The 24,883-nt window shown below is 35.0% G+C and overlaps 1 protein-coding gene across 1 annotated transcript; it reads left to right on the top strand.

The window, feature by feature from the left end:
* The first annotated feature begins 21,607 nt into the window (after positions 1-21,607).
* Positions 21,608-24,524, top strand: LOC122583158. Its single transcript, XM_043755587.1, has 2 exons — positions 21,608-23,262; positions 24,327-24,524. The coding sequence occupies exon 1, from the start codon at positions 21,608-21,610 to the stop codon at positions 23,240-23,242; it is 1,635 nt and encodes a 544-aa protein (XP_043611522.1). The 3' UTR covers positions 23,243-23,262; positions 24,327-24,524.
* Positions 24,525-24,883: the final 359 nt, after the last annotated feature.

Raw genomic sequence — 24,883 nt, forward strand, 5'->3', positions numbered from 1 at the left:
AACAAACTACAACATTTAGCTTACGACATAGACGATGTATGGATGATTTGGCAACCGAAGCTATGAGGCGCCAGTTGAATCAAGAATCTTATGCCAGCAGTACTAGCAAGGTAATTCCAACTTGTTGTACTAATTTCACTCCTCGTACCATTAAGTATGGTCGTAAGATGAGTTCTAAGCTCGATGAGATTACAACCAGATTGCATTATCTTGTCCTCTGTGACCATATTGTGTAAAATTACACAAGTATACATGATTCGTTTTAGTTTTTGGATGTTGAATGGTCGTGAAGGGATTTTAAGGATCGACCTTGAAGCACCCCGAATGCTCGTTCAATGTCCTTTCTTGCAGCTTCTTGGTATCGTTTGAACTTCATGTTTTTTTCTTTAGCTGGACATTTAAACGACTTCACAAGTGTTTCCCATTCTGGATAGATACCATCAGCTAAATAATACCCCTTTGTAAATTGGTCTCCATTAATAGTGTATGTTAGCTGGGGTGCCCTATCTTGGAGTAAATCGTCAAATAAATCCGATTCATTGAGAACATTAATGTCGTTGTTTGAACATGCAGGACCAAAGTAAGCATGACAAATCCACAAATCAAATGAGGCAACCAATAACACATCTTCCTCATTGCTTCTTCATCACATATTTTATTATTTACTATGTTTTAAACACAAAACTCAATTAAAAAACAAACACACATATTTCATAAATAAAATCAAACATTACAATATTAGGGGAGTAAAAAAAAACATTACATCACATTAAAAAAAAAATTAATAAAATACACCATTGCATTAACGGCGACGGCGAGGTTCCAAATGTGTTCGATTAGAGCTTTGCGAAGTTGATGATACCCCTTTTTCGGTTTGACATTGTAGTAAAATTTATAAAGGAAATATGGATTGTATACGACTTATGAGCATGGATATAATACGTTTTATCTATCTCATTATTGTGTATATATAAGATAAATATATACTCAAAGATAAATAGATAATATAATAAAAATAAATAATCAGATATTTTCATTGGGTAAATAAAATTTAAAGATAAACAGTTTTTTTTATTAGTTGTGGCCCACTCTTGCTTCGTCCTTTCATGTTCACCGTGGAGAAATTTTTGGTGACAAAATGGGTGTGACATGCTAGGTACTTATGGTGTCTTCTCATGACACATCTAAGAAGAGGTGGTGACCTAACCATTGGCATAGGCGTAAGATCCTGAAGATCTTTTGAAGGTAGTTTGAAGAACTTCGTTGGCATCCGGGGTTACATTATTTTATACATTACTTAATGATATTTTGGTATGTAAATTTTAAGTTGAAAGGGGACTTGTCATGCTTGAAGGATTAAACTAGTTTGGAAATGTTTCTATTAATCCATTACGGATTTCTTTAAAAATTCATTTGTATTTCTAGAAGCTTAGTAGTAGATTATACGGCAAGTTCCAAACTTTCAAAAATTTGCATTTTAATTTGGATTTCTTTAAAATTTATTTGCATTTCTACAAGCTTAGTAGTAGATTATACGGCAAGTTCCAAACTTATAAAAATTTGGGTAATTTCAATAACATTTCTTACCAAATTGTCATTTTATGATCGGGATGTTACGATTAAGATAGCTACGTATTGACGGTTTAGTTTAATGCTACTAAACTACACTATGAGTTCAATTCTAATATTGTACAAACTATTAAAGTTTAGACTTAGGGTGTGTTTGGTAAAAGGAAATGGGATAAGAGAAATGGAAATCGTTTCATTTCTACTGTTTGGTTAGGTCAGGAAATTAAAGAAGCAAAGATATAAATTTCTCGAGAATTCAGTTTTTATGTAAAATGATTTCCATTCTATTTGTAAGGAGATGCAAAGAAATTCGTTTTGTAAAGCAAAATTTCTCCATGTTTTTTTGGGAGAATTGCTAGAGATTGAAAAGGGGTGGGGGTATTTAAGCCACCATCACGTGCAATGCACATTTTCACACAAAACTACATGAACCCTAGCCCCTTTTGTCTCCACCTCTCCTCCCCCTTATTATTTCTTTTTAATCCATCAGATTCTCCTCTAGCTGATCAATCGTTTGCTTCTTTATAATTGCTTTCAATCCTGAAGTAGTCATATCCCATAAACTTACGTTTCACACCTTTGTTTAATCAAAATGATTGCTTTGCTCATACCACATAAAAGTGAAGAACCCTAACCCCGTTCTCTCTATTTGACTTGGCCTTCTATTCATGTCGTTCCGTCTCGGCTTTTCATTTTCAGGTAGTCGATGTTTGAAGTGTTTTTGATTTTTGATTGTTTCTCTTTTTGCCTTTTTATTGCCAAACTATGATTTGGCCAGTTGAAAAGTTTTAATTCAAAATAGATAACATTCATAATAATGGTTCGAAGGAATTCTAATCAATCTGAATCTAGATATTTGTACCTTGAATTCGAAATATCCATTAAATATCACATTATATCTTTTTAGGACTCATTGTAAGTACTTGTGTTTGAGTAGCGAATTTTTATTGCCCTCTGAATTGCTTTCTGAATTTGTGTCATGGGATTTTGGTTGAAAGATTTGTTCTTTGTAATTCATAATTGGGTTAGTTTCTGTCCTTAAGGTTAGATGACTTTACTTGTAAACGATGTTGTTGATGTTCTTTTGCATCCAGTTGTTTGTTCATTCTTACGTTCTAACTTCTGGTTCTAGTCCTGGATCATCACGTTCTTTAAGTTTGTTTTAGGGGTTTTCGAGCTACTGATCACGGATAGGAAAAAGTTGTACGGGAAACACAAAAAAGTGTGTGCCATCTAATCTTGAAGATCTATACGAGTTGTAAACGCAAAAGAGCGCAACATGGGCGTTATATTTTTTGGGCGTGATCATATGGAAAAGTTCAAAGGGTGAAATGGTTGGAAAGAAAGATGCTAGATAGGTTCAATATTGATCTGCCAAACTTTTGCTCCTTGTAAACTAATACGTATTGGGTTCAATATCATCATGGAATTTGATTTTCATTCTCAGAGCTCTATGGGTTTAGTTATGCATTTTTTTTTAATTTGAGGTCATTATTATGTGTTCTATATGTATTGATATCGTATTTCGTATGAGATGTTTTAAAGTTAATGTTAATTGTATGTTATTTTGTTATTTGAAAACATAATAAAAACAATAGAGAAGGAAAATAGCTTTAAAAAACATTTCAAGTAAAAACTCAATTTCATTTCTCTACTTTGGTCTTCCAAACAATAGAATTGCTTTCTTTTACATTTTTCAGGTTAATTCTCTTTCACTACCAAACAAAGGAAATTACTTAATTTCTCTACCAATTTCATTTCTCTCTATTTCATTTCTCTGCTTCATTTTATTTCACTGAATTTCTCCGTACCAAACGTGCCCTTAATGTTATATACGTTATTAATATTAGAATATGGGTATGTACATTAAATTCAAATTTCCTTTTGGAAACGGTTCTCTTTCGCATGGAGACACACAAACTTTACTTTGGAGCAAACGGTTCTCTTTCGTATGGACACACAAAATATGGGTATGTACATAAAATTCAAATTTCCTTTTGCTCTATGTTCCTTTTGGAAACGGTTATCTATCGACACACTCATATTTCCTATTCCAAAAGGAAACTGCCGTTTTCTTTTCGACATACGAAACGAAAAGGATTGAAAAGAAACATTGGGGTTCATTGCAAACAGAAACCGACGAACAATGCAATGCATAAAAATCTAGTTCTTATCTAGTTCTTGAATTGGAAACTGTCTTATCCATTCAAAAATTTGTGTATACCACCAAATAGTTTGTTATTACAAGAATCTGATTTTAATCCAAGTTATTATTCATTTTGTTGATCAGTTTACGTAATTCACACGAACAGGTTTGTAAAAACGATGTTTACGAGATAACATCGGTACGTATTTCTAACATATTCCCAACATCAACTAAATTGGCCTATTCTAATAAATTAATATGTATGTATAAGATAGAGATCAAATGAAAAGGTGTCTTAAAGAGATAAGGGAGAGAAGGTTCGTTTTTTTTATTTTTTTAGCTTCTTTTTTGAACTTTTTTTCTTTTTTTCATTCTCTCTTTAATTAACCAATTTCATATAAAAATTTTAGAAATTTTTAAAAAATATTTTTTTTTCTAAGGGCGTAACCCGTAAGCTATAGGCGAAGCCATGATAGCTAAGAGCGAAGCCCGTTACGTAGATCACCCCATCACTGATTCACACCCTATGACCTATCACTCCCACCAGCTACCCCTTATTAATATCCTTAAGGGCGAAGCCCGTACCGTACCCTTACATCTATAACTCACTAAATTGGGTTAGAAATTTTTTTATTTTTATTTATTTTTTAAAATTTTTTTTATGGTTTGAATTAATTTTAAAAAAAATAAAAAAGTGAAAAAAAAAAATCAAGAAGACAAGTTAAAAAAATGAAAAAAACGAACCTTCTCTCCTTAAGAACTTTCTCTCTGGATCTCTACCATATATATATATATAGTGAAAAGTTATCTTGAGAACTTTTTTTGCGAGAACCTTTGAGAAATTTTCAAATCAAGTCCAACCGATGATTATTCTTTACATGTGATCAAGAATCCAAATCTCCACATAATTGTATTACGGATGATAATTCATGTCTCCAAACAATTATAAACTTCAAAATTATACATAAGCTATTCAGAAAACAATCAAAAAATAATTTTCATGTAAAGAATAATCATTGGTTGGGCTTGATTTGAAAAGTTCTCAAAGGTTCTCACAAAAAAAAAAGTTCTCAAAATAACTTTACCATATATATATATATGGGAAAAGTGAGTATGAGGCTGTTATGCACCCAACTTGGGTAAAAAACCCCTCACATACTAATATTTTAATATTTTAAATAAATACATGGCCCCCCATGATTTTTACCTTTTAAAAAAAGGTATGTGAGGGGTTTTTCACCCAACTTGGGTGCCTAACAGCCTCATATTCCCTTCCCCCTATATATATATATAGGGAGGCCATCCAATAAGAACAAAATAAAAATAAGAACATGTAAGAACCAATAGGATACTTCCAAATCATCAGCCATTAAGAAGGGTAATATAGACAATTGATAAATACAATTAATTTGTAATTTTTTAAAAGTAGTTTCAGATTCTATTAATTAACTGCCTTTTTAATTCAAATTGAAAATAGAACGGCTTCATGCTTCCATATAACGTATTCCATGTTATATCAAATGCAGTACGTTTTCCCAATTCAACATTAAACTCTCTATTTATTTAGTTTTTTGGCTTCACATTTATTACAAGTATATACAAATGAATGCTTCATGGGAATCAAAATCTAATGATCCGCCCCTTAATGTTAAGCAATTAATGGAAAAAGTTAACAAACTTCTTGCAGAAGCAAGGGAAATTCGACACGATATAAAGAAGTTAACAACCGTCTTGCACAACTCTTATATAAAAAGGATGCATAACATATAAATGGATGCATAACTTTTATAAATGGATGCAGAACTCTTATATAAAGAGGATGGACAACTCTTAAATGTAGATGCATAACTCGAATCGGATGCATAAATCATCTCTAAAAAGTGGATGAAGAACTCCTATGCAAACAGGACGCATTTTTACTTCATTAACTATATAAACGAGGATGCATTTTTACTTCATTATCTATATAATATATAGTTATGTTATTGTACAATTAATAAAGTACGAGTAAATTTCTTATGTATATTATGTAGGTTTACTGATGTGTTTTATTTAAACATATGCATCCAAGCTTTTAGTTTACAAACAAAACCAAGTATGAACGTGGAGTACATATTCATTTTGTAACTTCTTTTGATATTTTGTAAACTGCCATGAACGTGCAAGCATACTTTTGTTTTTGTTCTTTTTTAATTTACTATCATGTCCTTAAAAACATATGTAAGAAGACATAATCACCATTAATTCTACATAATATTTCAAAAATGCCTTAATTCATCTTGACCCTTCATTTTTTTCATCCAATGGTAAGGAACTGTTCTTACTATTCTTATTTTTAATCTGTTCTTACCGAAAAGTCACCTTATATATATATATATATATTTATTATAAAAGTTAAATCAAAAACTAAAAAAAGGTCAAGAACTGTGAGAACTCTTATCTTACAGGGATATTATTGTAATTTTATAAAATTATTAAATGATTAACAATTTATTAAAAAAATGATGCCATAAGTACCTCCAAGCGTTACCCATGCTATGATAGTTATCATTAATCTTTATCCTCAATTAACATATTTATCTTCTTCATAAAATTTTAAACCTTACAACTGAAGAATTAACATGCCACCATCAGCAATTCAAAAGTCTCCCTACACGAAGAATGGGGTGTTCTTGGACCATCATAAAAACATAATGACTAGTATAGATGATACTCGTACATCATTATTGTATCCAAAAAGTGCGCCAAAAGTGACTGAAGTGTCCTAAAAAATGTAATGGACGACCTTAAAGTTTATACATTCTATGCGGTTTAAGTTGAAAATCCAAAACAATCACATTTGTATTATGTTTACATGTGCAAATTAGATGTATAACTACACGGCCACACATATTTCAAATATTTAATAAAGTCATATGTGAACATGATGAGATTACACCAGCTTATGTGTATACACTTAGTAATTATACATTCAACACTATGGAAAAACTAGCTAAGGGAAAAATTATTAGTTCACATGTACACACCTCATGTAACAAAAATATTTTTCTAAAAGAATTATATGTTTACATGTGCAAATTAAAAATGCATCTATGCACACCTGGAAAATGTTATAAGTTGTCACATGTGTACACACTTTATATATTTATACACAATTGATAATTATCTATTTATAAAAAAAATCATCTTTTAACATGTGTACTCTATCTAAAATCACTGTAGTTAACACGTACACACTAAAAAATTTCATAAATTGCTTACAGATTAATAAATAAATTTTATACTTATGTGTTAATTAGTTGTATAACATAGAGCAAGAAAACAGAAACGTAACAAACTTATTCTAAATATATAACATAGCTTCAGGTAATCACTTTGATGCACTATGTGCATTAAACAATGATGATGTCAAAATCCCATCAGCCCCCTCTACATCTCACTAAGACCCAGTTCTAGACACACAAGCCTACGAAACCAGGAGACACAGAGGAGGTTGAGTCAGACAGTTTAGAAAGCACGGCTTATGAGTGTTAATGGTACTTGGACTAGTTTTGTTCCTTGTTTTCATGTTTCGATTACTAGTCTAGATTCATGTTTGGGATCTTACATTCCTAGCTAACCTTTTAATTGAACTGTTTGAGATAAAACATGACCTAGATGGAACCATAACCCATTCATATACAAGTGGCACCAACTTGACATCTCTAAATGTAAACGACTGGTGACATAAAACAAGAAGTGTTAAGCATGAAGCAATAGACTAAAACAATGCACACATTTAAAATATTACCCTCACCTACAATGTCATCATCATTGGCATCATCGTCATAATCTTCAAGCGGTGGTCCTCGTGCTACAAGAAGAAAGATTCAGAAGGCTTATTTAAAACAGCATACTTACTATCTTGTTTCCATTAACGCCTGCGGTAACTTAACTAAACGATTAATAATAGCAAAATGACGAGCCCAAAAATAGTCGTTAAACATATTAATGAGCGTGTGCAATAAAAGAAAGTGGAAAAATGAGATGCGATGAATGAGATAGTATGGAAAGTTAAAATTCAAGCAAATACTCAAGTAAATGGCAAATATGACCTAAATATGGACAAGGAGGTGGTGAAATGAAAACCTTATGAATTACTTCAATTTTGAAACCTATTTTGGTAATTAAAAGAAAAGTTTGAAGCGGTCATTTTTAAAAACTAATCAAACATGTAAATGAAAAATAAATAAACAAGTAGGCAAATAAAAATAATGAATTGATCAAAAATTTAAGAAAATGTAAACTTATCCGTGTTTGAGTTTATTTGAAGATTAGAAAATAAATTGGACTTGGTTCAGACAAAAGCACAATAGATAGGCTGTGGCAAAAAACATGAGCTCAAAGGAGAGAATACGTTTCTCAATACTTTTCTCGTCATACAATGAGTACTTAATAGAAGACTTTGCTATTTAATTAATTTATTTAGAAAGTATCAATGTGAGGCCCAATGTTTACTGATAGTTTCTTGTAATTTTATTACTGAAAAAGTGGAACATATGCGTTGCCAGATTAAGTGTTCAATCCAAACTGTTTCGATTCATCGTGTAATTTCACCCGTTGGTACCCAAATATGTTTTGACTCGCTACCTCACCCGCTATTTTACTACTCGTGTGACCCATAAATACGGCCTCCAATCTCAAGCCATAACAGTATCCACATAAGCAAGGGAAACCAAAACGAAAAAGCTAGAACAAATCATACCTCAACTTTACCACATCCTCTTTCATCCTTCAAATTGCCATGTTTGGCTTTCATTTGTCTCCTATCAGCATCGGGTCCTATGGAAAAAATTAAGCTGACATATAGATTGAATTACTAGAGCTTGTATTGGAATTTCATAAACTATACCTTGGCTACTAAAGCATGAACTTCCATGTGATACACACCAACATATTGCAATTGGCAATTTTCTGCACAACCAACTAGAATGAAATTTCAAAAGGTATCAGGAGCTTAAATTCTCATCAAATCCATAAAACATAATTCCAGCAGAAAAGGAAACCGAGAGTCCGAGACTTAGCCTTATTAACACTGTTAGCCTTATCAACACTGTTAGATGACAGCACTGTCAGCCCATGTGAACAATTAATGTGTTTTGTTAAAAAGAAGATTTTTACATGATTTTATCACTATGCAATACAGGAGCATAGAAGTTACCTACTACATATTTTTAGTCAAAGAAACATGTGAAAGATGCATTTCTTTCATGGACGGCAGGACACGTTTTCACCAAAACATGTGGTTAACTATTACTACATAGTAGCCCATGTTTGTTCAGATTATTTTGTCAACTTTTTATGACCATGCATATGATCTATAAATAGATGCATGGAAAGAGTTTAAATATGCACTCAAATTTTCATATATAGCAACTCCATCAACTTTCAATATTTTTGGAGTATTACTTTCATTTGTAGTACTACCATTTTGTATCCAAAGTTTTAGTGTTCAAGTTTTATCCAAATTTTAATTTCCAAATTTTATTTAATCAAGTTTCATTAAGCTTTAAGTGTTTCGATCATATTTCCAACATAAATTGGCATTAGAGCTTGTTCAATCTATATTGGGTTAAACGAGTTACAATATTTTTAACACACATGGATTTGATCTTAGTCATGTTGTTGTCCCAATTTTCGATGGTGAAAACTACGATTATTGGTGTGTCAAAATGGAGACATTATTCCAATCTTTAGATGTGTTAGATGATGTCCATAATACATTTGAAGAGCCATTATCAACTGAAAAATAAACGGTTGAACAAATGGCTGAATTAAAAAAGAAAAGAAGCAGAAATGCAGCTGTTTTAAGTATGATTCAGCAGGGAGTCATACTATCAATTTTTTCAAAGATCATGCGGATCAAGAATGCTAAAGAAGCTTGGGAAGTTCTCAAACAAGAATTCCAAGAAGATATAAAAGTGAGAGCTATCAAATTGCAGCCTCTCAGACGGGATTACGAAAATATGAAGATGAAAGAAAATGAGTCACTTAATGACTATTCGTCTAGATTAACCGATTTGGTTAACCAGATGAAAAGTTATGGTGATGAAATTGATGACCAAAGAATCGTTGAGAAAATTCTCATTACCATGAAGAAAAAGATTGTTGGAACAAAGGAAAGTTTCAATGTTCTTATTGTAATCGATTTGGACACCTTGAAAAATTTTGTCAACAAAAGAACCAACAACAACAAGCCAACTACTCCGAAGAAAAACAAGAAGATGGAAATGTCTTTTTTTGTCACTCAGCGACCGTCAACAAAAATGACATTTGGTTTCTTGACAGCGGTTGTAGTAATCATATGACCGGTGATGAAAGTAATTTGGTCAATATTGATACTACAATTAAATCTCATGTGAAAATGGGAAATGGAGCTGTGGTGCAAGTAAAAGGCAAAGGCAAGATCCCGGTGGAAACCAAAAGAGGTATCAAATACATTAACGATGTTTTGTTAGTTCCCGATCTTGACCAAAATTTGCTTAGTGTTGGACAACTTGTAGAGCATGGATACTATATTATTTTTGAAGGAAAAGGTTGCAATATTTATGACAAAGGCAAGAACAAAAGTTTAATGCAAAAGATAACAATGGGAAAGAATAGAAGTTTTCCCATCACACTCAATTATGGGAATCACATTGCTTTAAAAGCAACAGTTGCAGATGAGTCTTTGTTATGGCACAGGAGACTTGGACATCTGAATTTCCAGAGTCTAAATTTACTTCACCAGAAAAATATGGTTGGAGGTTTGGCACAAATTCAAGAAGTTGAAGGAGTTTGTGAAGGGTGTGCACTCGGGAAGCATCATCGGAAACCATTTACGAAAGGAGTTGCTTTAAGAGCCAAAGGAATTCTCGAGCTAGTACACACCGATCTTTGTGGTCCAATGAGCAATCCTTCTCATGGTGATAATATCTATTTCATTCTATTTATTGATGATTTTAGTAGAATGACATGGGTTTATTTCATGAAAGAAAAATCACAAGTTTTTGGAATTTTTAAAAAGTTTAAAAGTTTTGTTGAAAAACAAACTGGTCGTTTTATCAAAGTGTTAAGAAGTGACCAAGGCAAAGAATATAATTCAAAAGAGTTTGATAAGTTTTGTGAAGATGAAGGCATGGAAAGACAGGTTACCACACGATATACACCTCAACAAAATGGTGTAGTCAAAAGGAAAAATCAAACCGTGGTAGAGATGGCGAGATCAATGTTGCATGAAAAAGGTTTACCAAAAAGTTTTTGGGCAGAAGCAGTTTACACGGCAGTTTACTTGTTAAACAAAAGTCCCACAAAAGCTCTGAATGACAAGACTCCACTTGAAGCGTGGAATGGAAGAAAACCCTCGGTAAGGCATCTTAAAATTTTTGGATGTGTTTGTTATTCTCAAATACCAAAACAAAAGAGGCACAAGTTAGATGAAACAAGTGAAACTTGTATTTTTGTAGGCTATAGTAGCAAATCAAAAGCTTATAGATTGTATAGCCTAAATAAGAAAAATGTCATTATTAGTAGAGATGTAGTTTTTGATGAAAATTCTTCCTGGAATTAGGAAGAAGAAAAGAAAGAGGGAACAAGTGTTTCTATGAAAAATATGTAGGATGGAGCTGTTTCAGAATCTGAAGAAGATCATCAGGCAAATGATGAAGTACCAAATGAACCATCCCCAAGTTCACCTCCATCAACACCAACAAACCAAAGTTCTCAAGCATCCTCACCATCTTCAAGTCCACCACCAAAATTTCATGGACTAACAGATTTATATGACAACACACAAGAGATTATTTGTCATTTTTGTCAGGTAGAACCATAAAGTTTTGAAGAAGCGATTCAAAATGAATCATGGAGGAATGCAATGGATGAAGAAATTAGAGTCATTGAAAAGAACAAGACATGGGAGCTCGCAGACAAACCGATAGACAAAGATGTCATTGGTGTCAAATGGATCTACAAGGTTAAATTCAATGCAGACGGTACGGTGCAAAGAAATAAGGCAAGACTAGTCGCAAAAGGCTACTCACAACAGCCTGGAGTTGACTATGACGAAACCTTTGCTCCAGTTGCTCGAATGGATACAATCCGAGCAGTCATTGCATTAGCAGCTCAGAAAGGTTGGTCTTTATACCAACTTGATGTCAAATCAGCATTTTTGAATGGAGAACTCAAGGGAGAAGTTTATGTGCATCAACCTCAAGGATTCGAGGTTAAAGGAAAAGAAGAAAAAGTTTACAAGTTGAAGAAAGCTCTTTATGGGCTTAAACAAGCACCGCGAGCATGGTATAGCCAAATTGATGGTTATTTCAAAGAAAAAGGTTTTGATCAAAGCAAGAGTGAGCCAACCTTGTATGTCAAGAATCAAGGTAAAAACGACATTCATATTGTGGCACTCTATGCGATGATCTTGTTTTCATAGGAAACAACGCAAAAATGATTGAAGATTTCAAGGACGAAATGATGAAGAAATACGAGATGAGTGATTTAGGCCTTCTAAATCATTTTCTTGGAATGGAAATCTATCAAGATGATAGCGAAGTTTTTATATGCCAAGAAAAATATGCCGAGAAGATTTTAAAAGTTTTTGACATGTTAGAATGCAAACCGAAGGACACTCCTTTGGTTGTGAATGAAAAACTCATGAAAGAAGACGATTCAAATAAAGTGGACGACACACTTTATCGAAGCTTGGTCGGAAAATTGTTGTACCTTACAGCAACAAGACCAGACATCATGTTTGCTGCAAGTTTACTCTCAAGGTTTATGCACAATCCAAGTCATATTCACATGGGAGTTGATAAAAGAATTTTAAGATATTTGCAAGGAACAAAAGATTTTGGAATCAAGTACAAGAAAAACAAAGTTTTAAATTTACATGGTTTTTGTGATAGTGATTGGGGTGGATGTACAGATGACATGAAAAGTACATCCGGATATATTTTCTAACTTGGTTCAGGTGTATTCAACTGGTGTTCAAAGAAGCAACAAACAGTTGCGCAATCATCAGCAGAGGCAGAGTACGTAGCAGCATCTCTAGCCACATCACAAGCAATTTGGACGAGAAGAATTTTTGAAGATATTGGTGAAAAGCAAATTGAGCCAACAACAATTTTTTGTGACAGCATGTCAGCAATAGCAATTGCAAAGAATCCAGTACATCACAGTCGTACAAAGCATATTGCTTTGAAACATCCTTTTATCAGAGAAGCAATTGAAGACAAAGAAGTGAATCTTAAATTTTGTGGAACAAACGAGCAGTTAGCGGACATTTTTACAAAAGCACTTCCACGAAAAAAAATTTAGGAGCTTAGAGAACAACTGGGAGTTCAACCAAAACACATTACGGGGAGAATGTGAACAATTAATGTGTTTTGTTAAAAAGAAGATTTTTACATGATTTTATCACTATGCAATACAGGAGCATAGAAGTTACCTATACATATTTTTAGTCAAAAAAACATGTGAAAGATGCATTTCTTTCATGGACGGCAGGACACATTTTCACCAAAACATGTGGTTAACTATTACTACATAGTAGCCCATATTTGTTCAGATTATTTTGTCAACTTTTTATGACCATGCATATGATCTATAAATAGATGCATGGAAAGAGTTTAAATATGCACTCAAATTTTCATATATAGCAACTTCATCAACTTTCAATATTTTTGGAGTATTACTTTCATTTGTAGTACTACTATTTTGTATCCAAAGTTTTAGTGTTCAAGTTTTATCCAAATTTTAATTTCCAAATTTTATTTAATCAAGTTTCATTAAGCTTTAAGTATTTCGATCATATTTCCAACAGCCCATAACCAATAGTAAGCGGCAACTGCAGAAAGGTCAATTTAGCCTTATCAAGTGCTTCCCCCTGAAGCAACATTCACTTATGTTACATACTCTCCCAAATACTATATCATTAAAAAAGAAAAAAAAAACGGATACAGGCCAATTGATTGACGAAGCTCATACCTGTGAATGAGCTTCTTCTGCCATTTTTGAAGCACATGCCTCCATCATAAATTGCAAGCAGATTGATCTGCGTTGATAAACATGTACATTAGAATATCAGGAGTAAATGAACAATTGATGCTCCTTGCATAATATCTAGAGCATGTACATTTGCTATAAAAGAAAAAGAAAGAAAGTTGCAGGAAAAAATATGGCACACAATGATATGTAACACAAAGAACCAAGAGCGAGATGATGCATCCCCTACTTCTCATGTAGAGCATTGTATAGTAAGATAATTATCATCACGAAAGCATATCAATCCCAAGATAACTACACGAGGTTTAAAAAGTATATATGTCAGAAGTTTCCAGTAAAATGATCAAACAGCCAAAGCTTGCAATTAATCTGCACAAGATTACCAACCAAGCTAGCATTTAGCATAGAGCTAGGTGGCCGGGTAGTGCAATACATTCTAAAAGTATCCTAAGGTATTAGTAAAGTGAGCCATTTGAGAAACACTATATCTACCAATGTAGATCAATTTTGTTGAATTAACAAAACGGACCAAATCCCAGATTAAAAGCTTTACCTCCTCTGGTAGCTCATCTTTAATAGTAATCTTAAATCAAAGAATAAAAAGATAACGTGTTTCAAAAGGTAAAAATAAAATGATCATGCATTTATAGGTAGAATAAATTGATCATGCATTTTAAAAAGTAAGGATAACGATCTTGCATCAAAGTACATATATAACCACTTCCACGACTTCTGAACTGTTTGTGCTCTTTCCTAGTTTCCCGTTAAGCCATTTTAATGTTATTTCACATGTTTGCCCCGCTAAAGATCCAACACGGATCGATTCATACATTAGGGATATGGGTTAGTTTGCCAATTACACCAAAAGTGATCATACCGTGGTAGTTCTTGCGAAAACTGGAAAGCGCAATCAAGTAAGATCCAATAACAAGTAGCGAGAGCAAGTCGGAAGTCAACATAACTTGCTCGAAAGTGTGTGTGTGTGTGGGGGGGGGGAGCGAGGGGGGTAAAATCAACACTTGCTCGAGCAAGTAAGAGAGGTTAAAATATCATTGCTATTATAGAAATGAACAAATGCAATAGGCCAGAGGGGATCACCTTACCTAATAAATCTGCAGTGTAATTCCATCGTGCAACTTAACTTTTACAATATGGTCTGCGAATTCCTGTAATTAACAAATACAACTTTGCCATGCTGGTATCTAAGAAGAATTGACAGCAAAACTACTGTTATCTACAAATATATTAATGTTGTTATCTTGACTCTATGAATGATTATGTATGCAACAATAGTCCACTGGACTTTTATCGAATAGACACGCGTTGGTTTAGAAAATGTAGTCACATGACTATCTATACTTTTCAAATTGACACATACGAAGCATTGTTCACTAACTGGTATGACTTTTCTAACAAACACGAATATTCTTAAAGACATGCCCCTTCACAAACATAACTTCCTTAACCGAAATTAACTATATTTGGTTGTAGACTTTATTCGTGACACACTAAACCCCTAAACTTATACATACATAAATACTATATATTTGACTTTCATGGATTAATAAAGTAGTATCCAACCGATGTTCTCTCCCTCCTGGCAGTAGATATGCCTTTGCATAAAACAATAAACAGTATTTAAAGCAATTTTCATACCCTTAATGAAATTTAAATCGAAGAGTTAGCATTCCACTTGCTGAAAGATGTTTTATCATAACACACATAAGTGGACAAAAAGCAATAGTCTGGTGATTTTAGTAGCAAACTTGGAGCAATTTGCAATTTCAAAAAACCGATTGTAATGAAGGCAATCAAGAAGTTCCTGTTTTGTTTGTAGCATATACAAGTAATAGCAGAATAAGGTAGATGACTGAATGTGAGAACTTAAAATTACCAATAGTTATCAATTTATGAACGTCTTGGAGAAAGACTCTTGGCGACCAATTTCACACTCTTGACAACTGCAGCTTCGCTGATGAACTCTCTTAGCGAGAAAGGAAACAAAACAAAAGACACAGACCGGCAAAATCATTCCCCTTAATTTTATTTCTTTGTAAATGGTAGAAATGGCAGGGTTTCCAAATATAAAGCTGTTATCGAAATTCCAAAGAGTGTAGCTGCAGCAACCCTGAAAACTGCACAGGTTCCCAGGCTACCCGCATGTAATAACACTTGGCTATCAAAATGGCTACCTGAAGTGTGTGAGACACATACATGCAATGTATTATGTATATTAACTTCAGGATTACAGTCATGTTTGATATAAACTTCCTTACTCGGGCCGGGAAAATAATTTTCTTGTGCTTTAGCCCAACGTTAAGGCCAAGGTCCTCTGCTAAATTGGATAAACCTTGCACACAAGAGCAATTAGAGACAACTCCGCAGTTGGCACGATCAGTACATTCTCGTAAGTGGCGATCAAAACTTGTAAGCCACTGCAAGGAAACCATTGTAGCAATTATTCACAAACTAAAAACATCCATATACAAAATTTCACTTGACCTGCACCTAGTGGTGAGCAAAATTAACACAGCGTTTTTTAACTATATTATATATACAAAAGTTCATGTTCAAGTTCAAGATAAGGCTATACAGTAATACTAGAGTTAGTGCGTAAACGATGGAGAATGGGAATGGAAGCTCCAGTTGATCGAGCAGCTAGCTGTGGTACTAAAAGAATCAAGCTAAATAATATCTCCTAGCTAGCAAGCATACATAACTATACTCATGTAATTTGAGAGGGATACATATATTGTAACAAGCATAAGAGAAATGAGAAATAGGTCAAACATATAAGTAGAAACAACCACATGCAGCATACATAATATTCCAACATATAGATAAGAACATTAAACATCATCGTCATCAAAGTTTTAGACGACACATTAATTAAAATAAAATTAAAAGAACATTAAACATTTAACGTCCTTCCTCCGGGAGGGGATGGAGGCGCTTGTTGGGGTACAAAAGAACATCATCCTTCTCATCTTTCATAATCATCATCTCGTACTGACCATCCATCTGCTTATCATTAGCACCTGTAGGAACATCATCATCATCATCATCATCATCATTGGGACCACGATTATCCTCAAATGAACAAAACTCTTCCCAGGTCAAGGGGGACAAGGGAACACCATCATCTTCATATTCCTTGCTTTCAAGGTCGATATCTTTCCACGGATCGTAACCCTCGGGGGCGACCTGGATGCAAGGAAGCGGAAAATCAAACTCTTCCCGAACAGGAATAAAATCATCTACTGAATAACCAAAGTCACCACGGTCACCAGCTTTCAGGTCTTCCACGGTAATCCCCGTTCTAAGCATCTCTCTCTCGAACTGGGCTTTTGCTGAAGTATCACCCATATCCCTCCCATACAACCTTGTCCGATCCGGATCCAATTCGTCCAGATTCAACCCCAAATCCACCGCCATCCCCCACATCTCTATCTTGAGTCCACACGGACCATCCATTCTTCTTCCTTCGATATATCTTCTTCGATACGATCGATATCTATCTAGGGTTTCTTTTTTCCTTCCTTTGATACCTAATAATCTTAATTTTGGGGATCGTGTTAGGGACTTTTATACATAGGGTCGTATTTAATTACACGGATGGCCCCCCTTGTTTCTTCCGATTTCACACTTCATCCTAAATTCTTACCTCACTCGGAAATCATAAAGAATTAAAACGTAATAAGGAACGATCATGGTATCCGCGCAATGCGACGAAGACAGCGGTCTAGTGGTGTCGGTGACGGTATTATTAGTGGTGGTGACGGTGCTAAATGGTGTAAATTGATGTAAAGATGATAGTGAAATATTTAAAAACATAAAGATTTAAAGTGTTAATTATTTTTATTTTTTTTTAAAGGTAAAAAAATAGGGTTTAAGGTGTAGTTATTAAAATAAGGTTTAAGGTGCAAATTAATTCATTAAAGAAAAATTTGGTAATTTATGAAAACTCTTTTTATAGTGGGTGTTTATTAAGGGCAATTTAGTATTTTCGTATGTAACATTTGAGTAACACTATCTATTTGTGGTGGGTGAATAATTTTTATAATGAAGTATAGATAAACATAATGGAAAAAAGAATGAATATTTAAAAAGAAAATAAATGTTCTCATTTGATACAAATAAAGAATAAATATCAAAAAAAAAAAAAATTAATTAGCAATCACATATAACTAGAATAATACCCGTGCGTAGCTCGGGATCCACTCGAATATCAGTAGTTGGCTATTTGACTACTTGTTGGTTCGGTTTTCCGACGACCCCTTTTTTGGGGTTTCCGGTTTAATCGATATGGTTCATGCTGCTTTGTTGGTTTGGTTTTCCAGTGAGCCCTTCCTTAGGTTTCTGGTGAACTACTGCTACTGCATGTTGCATCGGTTTTCCGGCGAACCCTTTCTTGGGTTTCTGGTTAGACTGTTGCTGCTTATATGTATATTTATCTTTTTACATTGCCGTTAATTGCATGTTTGTGATTAGCTTGGTTGTGTTAAATTAGCGGTAGCGTTGCCAGATTTTTCCTTGGCAGCGTTGCCGGATTTTGTTCCATTAAAGCAATAGGTTGCCAAAAAAAATAGTTTTTAGCCGATGATGGTATCGTTGAACAGTTTTAGGTTGCCGGTGTTACGTTAAATGGGCGATGATGATACAAATATTCATAAAAATGGGACTCGGATGATCCGAGGCGTATCTTGGCGGGGTAAACCTTCGGGTTAGCAGCCATGGCGTCTCCGACTTTTGAAATTCCCGACTCCCAAATTTCGAGCCCAAGTTTTATTTTATACAAAAAAGGTCACTTTTTTAGTTTTACGACAACATCGATTAACAATTCCGGTTACCTTTTATTAGTTTTCAAATTGGCAAGTTTGGCTAGTTTTCTTTGCCACACCACTTGTTTTGGCTACTTTTGGCTAGTTTTTTGCTACGACACGTGGCGAATTGTGATTCGTCGATAACTTGCCAAACTAACCAATTTGCCAAAACTTTGACACTACACCCTTGCCCCTAACAATCAACATTCTACCTTTGTTCAAATAAACCATTGCCTTGTAACAATCAACATTCTACCTTACATTCGTAAGCCAAACCCTATGAGTCTACTTAACCCTTGTATCCAGCTTTAGGATATTAAAGGAAAGTAATAGAGGTAAACTAGAAGAAAATAAAATAAAATAACTAGAAAAAGAATCTTCAGTCGGAAGCTTGTACCTTGTATCCAGCATTAGTTTGTGGGATATTTTTGTGATACTTTTCCTCAACGAACACAAGTAAATTTATGACTGAACGTATATCTTCAGTCGGAAGCTTGTACCTTGCGGGTATTGTTGTTGTAGTAGCTTTATGGCATCTGCAAGGTATTGGCCTCGTTGTCTTAGTAGGGCTGTCATGTGTTCGTTTGATAAAATGCTCCCCTCTTGGCGTGTCTTGTTAGCGGTACACCAATTGTTTTTCAACTTGTGCCTTTGGGGGCAGCGGGGATCATAGATATAGCCTTCAATTCGTAGTTTGTGGATCTATCTTGTGGCAGAATACCGAAGAGAATTCCTGGTATTTTTGATGATGCAGTTATCTTTGAACCTGGACAGAGCATGGATTGCTTGTTTAGATATATCCGAGGCTTACCGTTACTTCATGATCTCACGCTTCATATCACTAGCTAGAGGTATTAATTCCAGCCCTTATAATATGCATCGTCTAGAGGTAGGCCGTAGTTTCTTTGATGTTCGCAGCTCGAAATAAATTCTACGGGTGTGATCACCAACAAGGTGCTTGTGTAATAGTGACTTTTTGGAGCTCCCCTAGTTGTTCTTTCTCGTGAGTGGCCGAAGATCATCATTTTTCTTATTTTCGAACCTCATAGCTAGCTGATCAGTGGCTACCAATTAACTTTGGCATAACTTTTATTTTGAAGTTATATATCCACGTGCTGATCAGTGGAAGTCTTGGAATTGATTAATGCGTACTCGAATGTGAATCACCTGCGTCGTCTCTTCATGAAATCACCTGCGTCGTCTCTTAGGGACAAAGTGTCTAACCGACTTGATAGGCAATGATGGAGGGTATGTTTGCTCATGGCGTTTTCTCAAGTCCTTTCGATTTGGTATTTTTTCTTGCCAAGGTTGAAATTTAAGGTACCTATACAGGCCTTAGTTGTCCCGTAGCGACTCCCCTCGTGATCAGGGATCATCTCCAAGGTGGTTGCTTGCGATAGTGTCATGATGGCACCCGTTTTCGGTTTTCTTGTAAGCTCTCTTTTTTTTTTTTTGAACTTTTCATGACCCCATGCTTAGTTCGATTGAGTGCAGATCCTCATCAGCATTTTTCCTGGCCCTCTTGGATGTTTATGGTTATAAGTGACGGCTGAAACATAGTTTGCGACGGTGCGACCGAAAAAATTGTTTTCAGTTCTTTAAACTTCTTTCCGTCCAAGATTACAAACCATCATTGTCATATTTATTATTTGAGCTCCATCGGGGAATCCTTCATGATTTAGAGATCAGATTTGCGGTGTAGGCTTCGTGGTGGCACCCGATTATGGGTTTTTTGCCTTTTTTTCTTGAAGTCCTATGTACCAAGGTTTTTACTTGATTTCTGATCAGGTCTTTCTTAGCCTGTTTCATGTGAAATCAAGCTCTAAACCGGCCACGAGTGGCGCTAGGATCATGGTTTGTGGCTACGCACCAAAAAACCGTTTTTGATTCCTTTCAATGTTTTTTCTGGCCAAGCTAGGTGACGACCCAAGGCATCTATACAGGTCTTAATCACCCTGCGAGATCTCTATTCGTGGTTGAAGACCAGTACCAAAGTGGTTGCTTGTGGTGACGATGCAAAAATTCGGTTTCTCGGCTTATTAACCAAGGATCATGATTCCACTCCTGATCTTCACTTGCATTATTCAGCGTCTTCTTTGTTTGGCTCCTGCTCTTTATTGAGAATTTTTCCAACCTTGTTGACATCAGATTTTATATATATGGTGGCTGTAGGTGACGACTAAACCGTAGGCTATAATAACGTACTTAAAAAATCGTTTTCGAGCCTTCTAAGTCCTTCTTCTTGCGAAGGTCAGAACTTGCGGTTTCTTACCATGTCGTAGCTGCTCCATAGTGGACTTTATCTGGGGCTCGGTCCTACAGTGATGGATGATGGTACTCGAATGGTGACAGAACCAAACAAACAAGTTTTTTTTTTTTTTTTTTTTTTTTTGTAATCGTGGTGAGGCCTTGCCTCTTCCTCTTTTCTTTTTCTTTTATTTATTTATGGCTCGAGGCCTGGCTTTGGTTCTCAAGCTCCGTTGCTGGTCCTTGCCGTGTCGTCAGGTGGCGGTATGGTTACAGCCGTTGATGGCGGTTCATCGAGTTTCTTCGATCTTCTTATGGTCTCTCCTTTTTTAGGATAATGTGATCAGTGATGAGAGGGATCTTTATTTGATGTCAATGGTTTTTCATCAGAAAGGTTTGAAATAATTAGTGGTTCATCTCAAACAATATTTGATGAGTCAACAATTGTTTTTGGGATTTCGACAGTGATATATGTATGATGGGCTGTATGTTTATTTTTTCTTTATGGTAGGGATTGGCGGGTTAATTGAAGAGTTTACAAACTTTATCCAAAATCATTCTTGGAGGAGCTGAAGGGTTCAAAATATCCAAGCTTAAAAAGGTGAACTTTCCATTAAGGGGCTACATGAACTAACCAATGCCATAGACGCGAAGGAAGCCAACTTACAGCAAAAAAAGGGTCTTCGTAATTTGGAGATGGAGATATGCAATCAATGATTCTCGGGATGAAAACTTTGACTTTGAAGTACTTGACGGGTTAAGGCCTTGTGATAAGTTGAGAAGCCTGATGATTTTGCACTACATGGGAACAGAAATTCCTAGTTGGGTCGGAGATCCCTCATTTGCTTGCTTAACCCAGCTTACATTACGTGGTTGTAGAAGATGCAAAAATTTACCAACACTTGGGCAATTACGTTCACTTCAGAAGTTGTTCATTGAAAGCATGAATGGGGTTAGGAGACTCGATCCTGAGTTACATGGACCTATTAATTCTCGTCATGATGTTGCATTTGCATCACTTAAAATTTTGGAATTTAAAGATATGCAGGGATGGGAGCTATGGTCAACTATTGGTACTTACAAAGATGGAACAGCAGAATCTTTTCCATGTCTTCGTGAGATCTCTCTGACCAACTGTCCGAATCTAGCTGTTGTGACAATTGAATCAATACAGTCACTTCAGGTTTTACATATACAAGAATGTTCTGTAACGGTGTTAACCAGCATGGTCGGTGTGTCTTCTTCATTTGTAGAAATATCAATGGTCAACATTAAAGGACTTACTCAATTACACAGAGAAGTTTTAGAGCATCTTGGGGCAGTTGAATATCTCTCCATCAAAGGCTGTAACGAACTTAGATACTTGTGGGAGTCAGAGTCAGAGGCATGCAAGTATCTTGTGAGTTTATCAGATCTGAGAGTAAAATCTTGTAAGAAGCTGGTGTCGTTGGGAGAGAAAGAAATGAATCCGGGGTTTGCTCTGAAAGTTGCTAAAATGGAACTTAACAATTGCCCGAGACTCAAGACTTACATTTGTCCAAGTAGCATTGAAAATTTGGTTATATACAGTTGTGGTTCAATTGTAGCATTGACCTTTCCAACTGTGCAAGATCCCCCATCCACATTGAAGATTCTTAACATTAGCTATTTCAATAATCTGGAGGTTAGCTGTCTGCTCAGCAACTTCTTATCGTCACTTAGATATCTTTCCGTGTTTAGGGTGCCTAATCTTCTTTCATTTCCTGAAGGATGCTTAATTCATCTCACCAAACTGACAATTTCCAGTTGTGATAACATAGAATCCATTCCTGATAAAGGCTATGGTTTTCTTCCCCTTCTATGCCTAAGATATCTTGAGATCAATAAATGCAAGAATCTAAAATCTTTTCCATATGAGCATTTGCAAAGTCTAACTTATTTGGAAGAGCTGTGGGTAAGAGATTGTCCACGTTTGGACTCGTTTCCTTGTAGGTCGTGGCCTCCTGCCTTAAGAGTCCTAACAATAGGGGGATTAATGAAGCCGATTTCAGAGTGGGGGATGCAAAATTGCCCAACTTCACTGGTCAAATTACATTTATATGGTAAAAATTCAGGAGCGGTTCCATTTGCAAAGGCAGAAGACGTGACGAATAGCGAATCTATGGCTTTATCGCCATTTATTCTTCCCCCGTCTCTAACTTTTCTACAACTACATGGTTTTATGGAACTGGTATCAGTGTCAGAGGGTCTACAGCACCTCACTTGCCTTGAGCAACTTCTTATTCGGTCATGCCCGAAGCTTAAAGATCTGCCACAGACACTGCTTCCTTTACTTTCACGTTTGTGTGTGAATTCTTCAACAGAACTCAGAAAAAAGTGTGGTTCGAAAGGCAAGTACTGGCCCATCATCTCCCAAATTCCTGACCTTCATCTAGAATTTGAAGAACTTGAAAGCTGAAATAGTTGATTGATCAAAAGGTACGGCTTCTCCTTGCACTCGATTTTTTTGAAGAGTCACTTTATCCATGTTTACAGCAGTTATTAAAATTAAAGAAAAAGAAGCATGGGTTATAATCCCCTCTTTCTTCCCTCATTCCAATCGGGTAGTGAGAATACGTCCCTATGACCAGAAAAAGAAAAAAAAAATGAAAAATTTTAAAAAAAATGAAAAGAAAAGGTTATTACTCATTATGTTGAAATGAGCTTAAATGTTAGTAGTAAGTAATATAGAGAATACAGAGACAGAGACCTAAGGATCAAAATGAGCTAATTAGTTAACATGGACTTTGCGAGCCGATCACAAAGCAACTAAAACTGAACTTTAAGAGATTACCATGTGCAGTCAAATGTTACACTAATTAAAAGAACCAGAAGATTAACTTCGTACAAAATCAAAATGATAAGTAAGTCTTTGAGCCAATGGGGTGGGTGGGCTATTTGTAAGGTAGTTGTACATTGAGGCCTCCCATCAGGTTTCAAATCTTGGGAGGGGGGTTTATTTGAGTATTGTAGTAAAAGTCTTAGGTTTCATCCTAGGCATTCGAGTTATTTTTAGAAGCAGGAGTAGGATAGGTTGCTGTTCAAAAGAAGAAGAAAAGAAAGTAAGTCCTTGAACTTCTTTTTACATATTATTGAATTAGCTAACCTACTAATTTAACAGTCATGGAACTCCAAAGAAATTCACAGGGAGTTGAGTTTGACCAAAAAAAGTCCAACTTCTATCGCAGTGACAATCTGACCAAAATACTTGACTAATATTCAAATAGTCTCATTATATCATTTAAGGTTGATCATTGCATTTAGTTAAGCTCTTCTTCTTTTTTTTTTTTTTTTTTTTTTTAATTGGGAAAGAAACGAGACATGTATGGTTTCGTAATTAGGCATTGCGAAGAAAAGGTGGAAAAACCTCAGATTGTTTAGAAAACATACATGCATATCTTGATTAAGATTGGTATGCATGTAACCACATTATCAGTAACTAAAGAAAACCTGTAATTTATATGTTTATCCAGTATAACTAAATTTTGTGTGGTGTATTGCAGGCAGTGGAACTGAAAGCATTCAGTATGACAGAAGACGAGGACCCACGTGTATATATATATGTGTGTGTATGTGTGTACGTGTGTGTGTGTGTGTGTGTGTATACATATATATGCACCTTTTAATTGATGATTATGTAATTTTGAACCAAGTAATGACTATTTTTCAACATATAAAGACATTTTTTAATTGTTACAGAATTTTGATTGTGAGGTATGAATGCAAAAAAAATTCATTCCGCCTATATCTGGGTGGGGATGGTCTTGAGGTTCCAAAATTTCATTCTATTTTATACCAAACGAAGGTATAAAATCAAAATTTCAGAAATCTTGGCTGCCTAAATGAGAAAACACAATATGGTTATTGTCAAACAGAATCACAATTAGAAAGCATCAACCTGACCCCTATTATACATATATACATATAATTGGGGTAAAGTTTGTCAATTATAAGTAGAGCTCTTTACACAAATTGAGTATGTCCGCGTCACATATTTGCTCGGTAAAAGCTTCAAGGGTCTCATACTCTCATCTTAAAGAAAGGAGAAAACATACTGCAA

The sequence above is a fragment of the Erigeron canadensis genome, chromosome 9 (assembly GCF_010389155.1).
Source record: "Erigeron canadensis isolate Cc75 chromosome 9, C_canadensis_v1, whole genome shotgun sequence".
Lineage (NCBI taxonomy): Eukaryota > Viridiplantae > Streptophyta > Magnoliopsida > Asterales > Asteraceae > Erigeron > Erigeron canadensis.